This window comes from Leptosomus discolor, chromosome 1, assembly GCF_034619465.1.
Source record: "Leptosomus discolor isolate bLepDis1 chromosome 1, bLepDis1.hap2, whole genome shotgun sequence".
In the NCBI taxonomy this organism is placed as follows: Eukaryota; Metazoa; Chordata; class Aves; order Leptosomiformes; family Leptosomidae; genus Leptosomus; species Leptosomus discolor.
In genome coordinates this window covers 22,040,262-22,052,728 of record NC_141391.1, presented here as the reverse complement: position 1 = coordinate 22,052,728, position 12,467 = coordinate 22,040,262, and the positions used below count along the sequence as shown (strand labels likewise).

Sequence of the window (12,467 nt, the reverse complement as noted above, 5' to 3'; positions counted from 1 at the left end):
AGAAGTGAAGGCTCCGGGGAGACCTTATAGCGGCCTTCCAGTACTTAAAGGGGGCCTACAGGAAAGGTGGGGAGGGACTCTTGATCAGGGAGGGTGGTGATAGGACAAGGGGTGAGGGTTTCAAACTGAAAGAGGGGAGATTTAGATTAGACATTAGGAAGAAATTCTTTATTGTGAGGGTGGTGAGACACTGGCACAGGTTCCCCAGAGAAGCTGTGGCTGCCCCCTCCCTGGCAGTGTTCAAGGCCAGGCTGAATGGGGCTTTGAGCAACCTGATCTGGTGGAAGGTGTCCCTGCCCATATCAGTGGGTTGGAACTAGGTGATCTTAAAGGTCCCTTCCAACTCAAACCAGTCTATGGTTAATGGCAAAATCAACTTAAAATCTGAAGCCACACTTACACTGCAGGCACAGAAATGAGTACAGGTTATACTAGCTTGCCTGATGTGTCACAGCTAAACTGCACTAGAACAACCTTGAGAATATCTGTTGCATTCTAGTTGTGTCCAAAATGTCTGTAGACAAGCTGCTAGCTTAAACTACAGTCAGAGATGCTGTTCAGTCTTACCTTTTTTTCATTGCCCTGTTACTTTAAGCATATTTGAAACCAGAAGACTTCTTAGCTATTTCTATTGCCATGTAACTGAAAACTAAATGAACTCAAACTGGACTTTGGAGGGATGTGTATGTCCAAGAAGGATGTTAGCAGATACACACAGTGCTCAGCTGCAGTGAAATAACTGCACGAGAGGAATGCCAAAAGCATGTGGTCCTGTGCACTGGAGGTGCCCCTGGGGCTGGCAATGGGATTCTGTGCACTTGTTAATCCCGTCCCTCTGGAGTTCCCATTTTATGGCTTGAAGTCCTTGTTGAGTCCTTGCTCCATGCTTTAATATTTTATTATGTGAATATTAGGGATCAGGGGAGTGTGTGAGCATGTATGTATGTGAGATAAGTTAAGAATTGATGCAGATTGTATTCAGAGCTGCTTTATAATTACAAACCGACACCTTTCGTGCACCATAGGTTGGTCAGTGTGTTGGGGTTTTGTGTTGGTAATTTAACTGGGCCTCTGCAGTACCAAGGGGTGTTTTCGTTGCCAGGTAGTTGAGTGCTTAATAAATCTAGCCAACAGTATTAAGTGAATTTTATGGCTCAGTCAACTTTTTCCTGTTTTCAGCTTTTAGGAACAGGACAGCTGCTAGACTTCTCAGGTGCTGTAGTTCACATGTGAATTTTGAGCCCAGCAAATTTTTCTTAGGAACCCTTCTCCCCAAAATTACTCAAGTTATTTTAAGAGGATCAGCACTAAACAAAATTAAGGCCATAAAGCAACATGCTGAACAAGATAACTCTGCTTTTTTTGGTCAGCAGTAATGCAGCCAGGTGTATTAGAAGGCTATGTAAGTAGCTCCCACAGGATGTAGTCTCTGGAAAAAAAACATGCCATGTAAAAAAACCTGTCTCCCCCATTCCCCAAGCTCCCTGTTCTCCTCTTATTTTAATAGTAAAGCTTTTAGATATCAGTTACATTCTTTTTGTTGAGTGTTATGTGTCTGACTTGAGATCTGGAAAAGTTTTGTCTAAACCTTTATTTAAGGGAATATAAAATAATTTGGAACTTTAACGAAAACTGATGGGGAAAGGAATTAGGGTTGTTTGTACAGATGGGGTTAGAATGGAAATATTTAATCTACATGTAGGTATTTCCAGAATACCTCATATGATTTGGTAATCTGATCTACCTTTTCCATGAAAAATGGGCATTTTAGGTGTCTTATCCAATTTAGTAACCTAGTCCTGAGTATTTTTCCACTTCTTCCTGGTTTAGACTGGTTTATTGAATTCCATGAATTTTTATCAAACTGGAACTGATGTAAAATGAGAGAAGGATCAGGGTAAAGTAACTGCCATTAAAACTGGTAAGGATATTCAGATGTCATGAAGTCAGCCTTTTGTTTTCAAATTCAAATTAACATCATCACTGAAGTCAGAGTTGCACCAGCACGCAAGGCGTATGTGAGATCAGGGACACGCCTTGTTCTTTTTCATTCTAACTGTGTAGTCTGAGATTGGAAAGATGGCCTGGCAAGTGGGGAAGGAAGCTGGAGGAGGGAGTAAGGTGAGCCTGCAGTACCTTTTGCCAAACCACGGAAAATGTCTCAGATGGATTTACTCTTTGAGCATATTAGTGGTCTTTCTGGATGGAGATGTACTGTCAACAGCAGACAGGGAAACCTGCACTGTTAATCTGTAAACTGTCATAGCTGAAGAGGAAACACCCTTCTCCAGTGTTCCCACTGTAACATGACTGGTGTATGACAAAGTGCAATTGGGTGGGGCTGGGGGAGGAAGACCAAGCTTTAAAACCTTTCATGTCTCTTTTGCATAAAACATGAGCAAGTAGATAAATGTGAAACTATTTTTAAAGATACTTTCTCCTTCTGAAATAGTTTGGCACAGGTTCTGAAGCCTAGTTGTTGAGTAAAGAAACTTCCCAGCAACTGTCCTTTGATTACTTCTAAATGTAGATTACAGCTGTCCTTTTGGGAAAGGCACATAGCTCAGCATGTGAGAAACTGACACCTTTTTCTTTCCTTTTCAGAGTATCTCCTCTACAGAAGTCTGAAATAGTAGACATGGTCAAGAAACACGTCAATGCCATAACACTTGCCATTGGGGATGGCGCCAATGACGTAGGAATGATCCAGACAGCTCACGTTGGAGTGGGGATCAGTGGCAATGAGGGCATGCAGGCAACCAATTGCTCGGATTATGCTATTGCACAGGTCAGAGGCAAAAGAGCAACTGCCATATCCTGTTGTCAGAAATGCACTGTGCGGCCGTGTAGTGCTTGATGGCTTCTCCTAGCCTTCAAGCTAGTTGCATCTCTGCTCATTTCCTTACCAAGGCAGCTCTCTAAAACAAATATCTTGGATGTATTTCTGGGATTTATTATTACAATTTTGTATTCTTCAGAGCAAAACTCCACCTCCCCTCAAAGTTTCAGTTTTCTCCTGACAGCTGTGGAATGTCTTGGCTCTTCAGTAATCAGGGAGAAGCACTTTGAGATGCTTTTGTTAATATGGTTCTAAGTGTAACTTATCTCTCTTGGTGCAAGCTCTTTTCTTTACTATGAGTAGGCGTTATAACCAGGTGTGTAAGAATTCAGCTGTTTGGAAATTATTTTTAATTCCTTTTTAATTATTTGGGTGAATGCTCCCAAACTATCCCATCAAATTCAGCACTGATTACTTCAGCTAAACAGAAGAGTAAAAAGCCCTTTTCATTTTACTGAAGCAACCAACATGTAGAATAAAGACTTAAAGAAATGTAAGAAAGGAAGGAGATGCTTCAATTGCTGGACATCCTCTGAATGCTATTTACAACTGAGGTGCCCTGTGTATGTATTGGAGACAGATTGCAGGGCAAGAACAGATGGAGCTGACGGGAGGCAGAGACAATACACTGTCTCCTCAATGATCTGTGAGCATCAGCTGATATTCTCTTCTGGCAGGGTATAGGCAGACTTATTCTACCAAGTGGTATGAAATACCATCATCTTTTGATAGCTTCGATAGAAGGTGAGATTTTGAAAAGGCATGGATAATGCTGTTGTTTGCACAGATAACTGTATATTGTGTTAGCCCTGCTGTGAAGTGCCGGTCTTGTAATGCTGCTCTGTTCTGTGGTCTGATGAAGCACCATGTGTTTCAGGCTTGAATAACTGAGACCCTTCGCCAAATTTATCTTCAAATTTTTAGGCTGTTTTATCAAGGGCTTATTCTGTCATAAACAGTAGCGTATTCCAAATACATGGCACTATGAGAACTGCCATATTCATGAAGTATGTGGTATCTTCCAATGACTTTCTCATTTTTAACTTTTCTAAACTACATATTGCTTCTGCTGTATCACTTGATCGAATGCTTTTGACTTCTTCAGATTGTTTATAACTTTCATTTTAATAAGTAACCATAAGTAGTGGGAGTTTTGCTCTTAGAGGGCACTACTTACTGGAACTAACACAAAAGGAATTAACATTAAATCTGAAGTAGTTGTTCTATGTTCATGTGTTGGTTCTGCATTAACAAAAACCCTTGTCTTTGGATTTAGTTTTAGAATGTGGGAGTAAGTTGCTCTTGGTTTAAATTCCAGTCAGAGAGTTACTGACAATAGCAATGAATCTTCTTAGTTCAGTATGAAGTAAAAACTGGTAACACAGCAGAGAATTTTGACCTTCAAAAATGAGTAAAACACTGTGGAACTGTATTTTTGTGATTTTTATAGAAGAGCTTTGTGCTGATTATATATATAACATATAAAGGAACCCCTCTTGTAAAGGAGACTAATAGTGTATGGTAATGTGTGTTTCAAAAAAAAAAAAGCGTTCAAAGGAAAAACTTGATCTCTGTGAGGTATATTTCTTTCAGCAAAGACATACAACTCCCACTAAAGCGTTACTGTATGTGCATTCCTTGAAGGCAGAGTATGTTCTTATTGAGTAATTTAAGACGACCACTATAATGTAGCATCTCATGTTCAAATGGTATTTCAAATGCAGCAGTGCCAGTAGTAGGCACTTACGGAACAGAGAGTCTATATAGGCTTGTTCAGGATTCCGGGGGAATCAAAGCATAAATGAAAAAAAAAATAAAAAGGCAACTCATGTCTAACTCTATTCCAAATAGCTTCCACAGGTGCAAGGAGCATCTGTTTGAATCATCCTTCTGCATTGAAATGATACTGTACCAGTGATCCATATTTAGAGAATTGCTAAATCAAATGACCTAACGGTTTAGAGAGACAGTAGTAGAATTCATTAACTTTTTTCAGTAAAAGGCTTTATCATCTTAATCCAGAGAGCATCTGGTGTCTAGGGACTTAACTAGGGAAAATTCTTAAATGAATATTTGTTTTAGTTTTCTTCTTTGGAAAATTTGGTGTGCATTTTGGATGCATTTTCCGTGTCTTAAACCACCTCCAACGTGGCATCACATCGTCCTTCAGTCAAGATGGGAGGGTATCTTTCCAAAAGACAATCTCTGTATGAAAAAGGTTATGCTAGGGTTGGTACAGAGACGACTGTGAAAACTTGTAGAAACTGTTTCGCAGATAGGCCAACCAGATGGTGGTAATATTTTGTTCTGATTTAAAACTCCATAAATACAGTAGTGCCCAAAAAAGGGCAGTGTCTTAGTGAAGCCCTATCCCTACAGTTGCTCCAGTATGCTTGCAGCTGTGCATTTGCATAATTTCAGTGACCAGCATCAAAACAGATTTAATTCCTTGCCACGTCTTAATGGGATTCTTCACCAGTGTGAACAAGCTCAGAACTGTGTTATTTAGGTTACTAATATCTTCCTTGATGTGCTATGCAGTACACTTATTTTCTTGAGAATACAGATGAGAGAGCAAGTAATGGTAGGATTTTTCCTTGCTTTGAGCTCTGGAGAAGAGATGGTCACTTGTTAGACTCAGCACAGGGAGACGTTTTTAGGTTGTGTCTGTTTCTTCTCCACAAGAGGTGTTTGAGGCGACTTGTCAGGACATAGTGGCAAGTTTCCCCATCACTGCTGATGTCTTTTGTTAATTAATTTTGATGAGGAAAGCAGTAGCTGTGCTGCGTATTAATTGAGGCATTAAGTGTCTAGTAGGGCAACTACTCCCTTACATGTCCCACTTTCGATCCTGACTCCAGTTGGGCAGAGATTGAACTGTAAAGCTTGGTTCACTTTTGTTTTCTCTCCTTCTTTCTTGCTGGCATATCCTAACAAATCTGAGTTGCTGATGCATGGGAGAGAGGCTGTTCTTACAGGATTTGTGGTTCAGTGATTTTAGTGCTGGAAATCATGGGGGCAGAGCTATCTCATGACAGTTCTAATTCATTACTGTAGCTTTCAATTTCAAATAAGTTTTGGTTAAAATAAACAATCTTGAATCTAAATTTAGGAAGTCAAGCTTTCCCTGTCAAATCACTTCATGGAAAAGGAAGCAAAGGAAGTAGTGGTCCCACCTTAGTGTCTGAGAACCCTTCAGGGACAAGTGTGCTGAATGGTAAATCTCGTCACCAGTTTGAGGTGTCTGTAACTGGACAAAAAAGGAATGCTGCAGGCCATAAAGTTCACTGACAAAGCCGAGACTAGAAAATTATGCATTTCCTAGTCTGCATTTGAGACTGCTTCTGTAAAAGTCCTTTATCAAAACTGCTGAATTGAGAAGCTGAATTTGAGCTGTATCTGTGGTTTGAACTAGCATTAAAAGGTATCCATTTTTACAAGATTCATTTACTTGCCCTTTTGGCAAATGCTCCGTCTTTCTTTGTACAATTTTTAGACGCTTTGTATAACACACAATTGTATAAATTTTGTGGGCTGAAAATGTTAATGTAAGTATTCGTTTTCTATAAAAGACTCTATGCATCTATTTTTCCACTTAGTTCCCCTTTGTGCATTTTATTTCAGCTGAAGACAGTTCTAATTACCAGACTGTATGTTTAACACAGAGAAAGGAGATTCTGAACCTTTTAAACACTCCAACACAGGCATCTTTTTTTGTCCACGAAATGAAGAGTTCACTTTCATATTCGATCCACAAGGCTATATTAATCTTACTTGGGTTTACTATCATGATAGTAATACTAATTGAAGACTTTTTGCTGTTTAAAGCCAGTGAAGACCACTTAAACATTCAGAGGGTTTGCTACAAAAAAAGGCTTTTCCTGTAAATATTTTAAGTGTTATTTTTTGCTTGTCTGTTCTGCTAAGCTATTTAAATACTGCGCTTGAAGAACAGCTTTCATAGCTGATCTGAGGGTTTTTTCCTGAGGGCAGGTGTTCAGTTCAATTTTTTTCTAAACAGTTCTTCATAGGTGTAAAAACTTTTTCTCTTTTTCAGTTTTCATATTTGGAGAAGCTGTTGTTGGTCCATGGAGCTTGGAGTTATAATCGAGTTACCAAGTGTATACTATATTGCTTCTACAAGAACGTGGTTTTATATATTATTGAGGTAAGAGTAACTAAATGGATGTGTCTTACTGGTGCTTACTCCTCAAATCATCCCTTATGAAAAGAAAAACTCATATAAATGTATTGAGTGAAAAGGACTGACGCTTTTTTCCATGTTTAACAGCTTAAAATTCTGTTTCCTTTCTCAGATTAAGTTAGTTCACTTGGATCTTTTAATGTTTGCAGAAGGAAAACTAAAGGTTTCAGTACAGTGAAGCCTTGGATATGAGATGTCAGGGACAAAGTTCAATCTTTCTCTGTAAATGTTCTCATTGAAAGCTTCTTTTTATTCATGGAAACATTTCAGTTGGACTCGATGTTTATAAAACTTGAGTTTGGGGTGAAAATTAAATCAAAAGTTCATTTAATAGAATCTGGAAGAACTCTAGAGGCAAATAATAAACTAGGCAAAAGCTATAGCTGTTTCTTCCAAATTATAAAGATCATAGCTTAGCTGGAACTGAAATTAGTTTGCCTTGTTTTTTTGGAAAGAGGGAACATAATTTAGCTCTACGGATCCAGTAAAATTATGAAATTAAACTGATTATTTGATTTAATAGTAAATCAAATGTATCTGTTTTGAAAAAATAATTGCCTGAAGATGTCAAGTAGTGAATCTCGATTTTAAAGAGGGCTGAATACTGTTATGAATGTTAGTACATTGCATTTCAGTCTGCTTGGGAGTGTAGTTCTCGTGCTTCAGGATAGTCTTGAATTTAAGAAGGATCAGGAAGGGATGTTTATCGTGTGCTGTTGCCTGGTTAGAAACACATGAGGAACTTGAACTTAGTGGATTGGTCATTTGAGTATCCAGTGGTCACTTGGAACAGCAATTTCCACATTGTTCTTCAGTTTTATATAGATCTGTGTGTACACATTAGGCTTTCTATTTCTTTCTGCAATTAAGCAGACATGAATGAGGTTAACAGATAAGAAAATTAGAGCATTTATAATTAGGTGCTTGTTATATCAATTACAGGAGGTAGCAGGTAAGTAAGGTTCTGCTATTCAGTGAATCATATCACAGTCAGTGCATGTATACCTGACTCCCTCAGGATCTGATTATCTTTTATGCGTGATGATAAGCTCTTAGAGAACAAACATTCTCCACTAACTTGCCCTATTTTTCCACTGCTAACTATTTCTGGATTAACTGTTGGCTGTTATAATTTCAACCCAGATTAGTCTACTGCAAGAGTTGTACTATGCCATCAAAATTATGGCACTGTTTTGCTGCACTGGGTGAGATCAGGATGGTTGAGTGAATTGCAGTATGCCATATTTTTGAAATGAGTTGATTCTTTTCGAAATTTTAAGCATCCAGATCTTGACTGTGATCCAACTCTTTAGCCAGCTTCTCTGCCAAATTGAAATCCATGTTCCTGAGATTTCACAGGTGTGTTTTTGTTCTAGTGCAGAAGCCACCTTCACAGCTCTGAGACAAATTTAGCACACTTAGATAGAATTTGGTTCATGTTTTACTTTCTGAAATAGTCCTTAATTTGACTTGGGCTGATCATAACTCATGTTTTTAGTAAGGGCTTTTAAGTGTTGTTGCAGATTACAACAATATTCATTATTGTGCAAAATAAATATAAAAAATGAAAAAATAACTTTTCCAATGGGTTTATTACTGAGCACAGGAATTGCTGAGGTTTTCCCTGAATTGCTCAGAAAATGCTTAACGGCTTCATGATTGCCTTCTATGATTCTTTTCTCCATTTGAAAATTAGTTTTGAAAGTCCTGCTTCTTGGCCATTGTAGCTGTGTAAGTCTTTGTTTCATTTACTGTAGTCTAACAAGTAAATGAAGTTCTGCATGAGATGTTGTATGGCTAAATTTCACCTTCCTGTGTGAGAGCTGTAGAAGGTGTTTAAGACAGGTGAAGGCCTCTGGGACCACCAGCCTGCAGTAGCTTAATCGTCTTACCATGGGGAGGAATTTTATTGGCCAGAGGTATCGCTATATGATGCATGAAATGCAAGCCTGCTCTGTATATGTGAGGTTAGATGTTCTCTTCACTGTATTAGTCTGTGTTCAGTTCTTTCTGCATACTGTACTGAGGCAAATGAGCTTTTGTTTCTCCTGACTTCCATTGCCAAGGGTGGGAGTCTGTTCCATCTAACACCTGAGTGCTGAAAAATGTGTAATGAGTTTCAGGCCTATGCCTTGATTACCCCTCTGTGCTTGTGCTCTGTAGAAGATGGGAGCAAGTTTAAGGTGTAAGGGAGGTGCAGTGACAGAAGAAATCTTGTGGACCTGCGGCAATGGAAGAGCTTGATTTGGTTTTAGTTCCCCTGGTGAGTTTGCCTTACTAGTGATCTTAAGGAATGTCCTTTCCAAAAACCCCATAAAACTAGCCAAATTGCCTTGTAACCGAAGAGACCAATTTTGGTTTCCTAGGGATGCAGGGGAGAGAGCGAAGAGGTCTCTAATTCCCTTCTTAGTTTTATACAAAGAAAGCTGAGTTGTTTTTTATTTCTGCTGTGAGGCTTGGGAGCACTGATCAGTTTGTGGTACAGATTGATGCTCGTGAAAGAAGCTCCACAAGGGAATAAATCCTTCATCTTGAGAGAATGGTAGTTGAGTGCCCAGCACTTGTGCATATGGTATGTTCCTGATTGTTTCCCAGTGCTCTGGACAAGTTTAATATTTACCTGTACTTCCTGCTTGCATGTGTCGTGTATGGGGAATATTCTTTTAGCATCGTAATGAAACAGGGATTTGAACTTCAACTACTTTCTAAGTTAATCTTCTAAAGGATTGTACTGAGTAAATATTTATAGAGTTGAATCAAAAAGCACATCAGTGAATATACCTTTGCTGTATCTGTTTTATTTCAATGAAGTTTTAACACCTGAGGAATAACTATAGTAAGCCTTATGTAAATGAGTTCTGCAGCAGTGAAGCGCTGGAGCTCATCATAACTTTTTATTTCCTCACTTTCCAAATATAAGAGAGAAATGAGAGGATGGTACTCAGGCTTAGCACACAGAACATCTGGACACAACTTGCAGAGGCATACGTTAAGATTAAACTTAATTAAACAATGATAAATGCTTGAGGAGAACATATTGCTGTGTCCTTTCCTAGCATCCCAACATTGGTATATTAAAACCCCTAATATCCTTAGAAGTTCACCTTGATACCAGTCACTTCTATACCAGGAGGATCCAAACTGTAGCATCTCTGATACACTAAATTTCATCAGCTTTCCTTCAGCTTCTGGGAAAAGCAGTAATTAAAAAAATACAGAGTTTGGGGTTTGGTGGGAAGTGTACTCAGGTGACTGGCATCATGGGCATTACTCCTAAGAGATGCTGTTAGGTTAAGGCTTACCTTCCTGAAATGGCAATTCTTTGTGGGGAGACAGGGGCCCCAGGAACTGTGTTTTCAGCTGCTTTGACAAGGACTAAAATGTGTGCCTATATTGGGGCAGTTTCACACAGCTAGAGAGCTAATATAGAGCAGAAGGCAGGCCTTGCAGTCTAGCGGTTGTGGGGGAAATGGAGATAAGAGTGTATTTTCCCTTTACCTTGATAAGGCCTTCCTAATACTTTTTTTCAGAGGTAAATTTTAAGTCATCAAAGTGATAAAGCTCAGTGAAGTCTGAAAAGATTTTGGTTTGGCTTAACAGGTGGTAACTTAACGTTGCTCTCCTTTCTTGGACCTGACCTCTCTTTCCTTTTGCATTTCTTTGTTGTCCTCCTGCCATTCTCTTTAATTTCTCCCCTTGGTTTTTGAAAATACAAAACTCATTGAAATATAAATCAAAAGCAGAAAGAGAAGTGGGTCTTGGAAATTCAGATCCTTTCGGGGTGATTCTTAGCCTGATTCTTGAGCCCTTGCATATTGCTCCTGCCAAGGTGCTTCAGGGTATAAAGTTGGGGTTCCCTTGTTTCTGGCCTCACTTACCAGCACATGGGTGCAGAATCAAGCCTTTCCATCCACAGAGCTGGTTGACAGATTAATTGCTGCTGCTTCCCCACTCTGACTGGCCCTACTGGGTCTGTCCTAACAGTGGCAAGGGAATCCACATAGAAGGCTACCAAGATGGCTGCGGGGTGAAATGCAAATATCAAGCTGCCTGTTTGGTGTCCACTCCTCTATTTCCTGCGTCTGGCTGCAGTAGCAGTGTGCACTAAAACCAGTACTGAGGAAAGTCAATTATTCAACATCATCCTGGAGCAGAAGGTCAGTGAAAGGGTTTTGGCTTTTAAAGATTTGCCGTACAAATACCTGGGCATCATTACAAAACATCGTCTCATTCAATTATTTATGTAGCTGGCTCTAAACTGAGTAGTGAAAGAAAGGATCTGTTTCACATATGTTGAGCAGATATATTTCGGTGGAGAGGATATAAAGTTGTCCTGATGACATCAGAGCTTTGAAATATAGCTGATTTCAAATGTAAGAGAATACAGGAATGTTACTTGCATGTCATGCTTGGAGAAGTAGAAACACAGCAAGATCAAAGGCAATATCAGAAATATCAGGTAAGAGTTCAAGACATTTGGGAATGGTTCTGTGGAAACAGTAGCATGGAAGATAGCTTTCAGGCCAACACAGCGTGCGGGAAAAACATGTTCAGTACCTCTCTGGAACATGTTGTTTATCTGAAACACACTTAATATGAAGCGCTTTTGTGCTGCATAATGCAGAATGAGGGGCGGGGGGAGAAATAGACAGTCCCTGTGTCAAGGTCTGGCAGTGTAGGGCCATGACACAGAAATGAATGGCAAGTGGGAAGGGGAGAGTGTAGTGCATATACCCTGGACGCTGCATTAATTTCTTTTCTGCCGTAAGAATCCAGTGAAAAGTTGTAAATTGCGCAGATTGGAAAGCTGTTTCTTTGTGGAGGCTGAGAGGGTAGTCTTATATGGGAGCAGTGTTAAAGAAACAAGATAAATGCACTAAGGAACAAAACACTGGGATCATAGTTTCTCTTTGAGCTGAATTTTCAAGTGTTAAAAGCTCTGAGTAAACGCAATGCCTAGATAAACATGCTTTTAAATAAGTGGTGATTTTGTGAGTCCAGCAAGGTCTGGCAATGAGAGCTGTCAAGTGCTCCACACACTCGTAGTGGTCATCGTTTCAAAGTAGCCGATAGCACAAGCTATGAAATCACACATGAAATGTTGCTGCATGACACCTTTCTTTTGTTTTCCCCATTTTCATGCTTTCCTGTCAAACACAACAGGGGTTTTTTAAAATATGGAAAGCAGATATGGGAATTTTAGCCCTTTTATCCAAATGGAATGCAGAATTGAGTGCATCTGATATGATACTAAAAAACATACAGCTCTAATGCTTCTGTGTGCTTATCCATGATTTATGTAATCTGATTTTTACCTACATCCCTGTGCTTTCTGTTTCCAATTCACTTCGCAATTCTGAGGGTACAGCCAGGCAATAGAAAACTTTAAGTGTGGGGATTTTTGCAATGAATTGAGGACTGAAG

At 39.4% G+C, this 12,467-nt stretch overlaps 1 protein-coding gene across 3 annotated transcripts in view; it reads left to right on the top strand.

Moving 5' to 3' along the window:
* The window catches only part of ATP8A2 (ATPase phospholipid transporting 8A2), a 340,483-nt gene that overhangs the window by 190,062 nt on the left and 137,954 nt on the right, over positions 1–12,467 (top strand). For all 3 annotated transcript variants that reach the window (XM_086481834.1, XM_086481835.1, XM_086481836.1), the window contains 2 exons: positions 2,605–2,788; positions 6,897–7,007. In XM_086481834.1, coding sequence (XP_086337960.1) covers positions 2,605–2,788; positions 6,897–7,007 — 295 coding nt within the window. The remainder of the gene's footprint in view (positions 1–2,604; positions 2,789–6,896; positions 7,008–12,467) is intronic.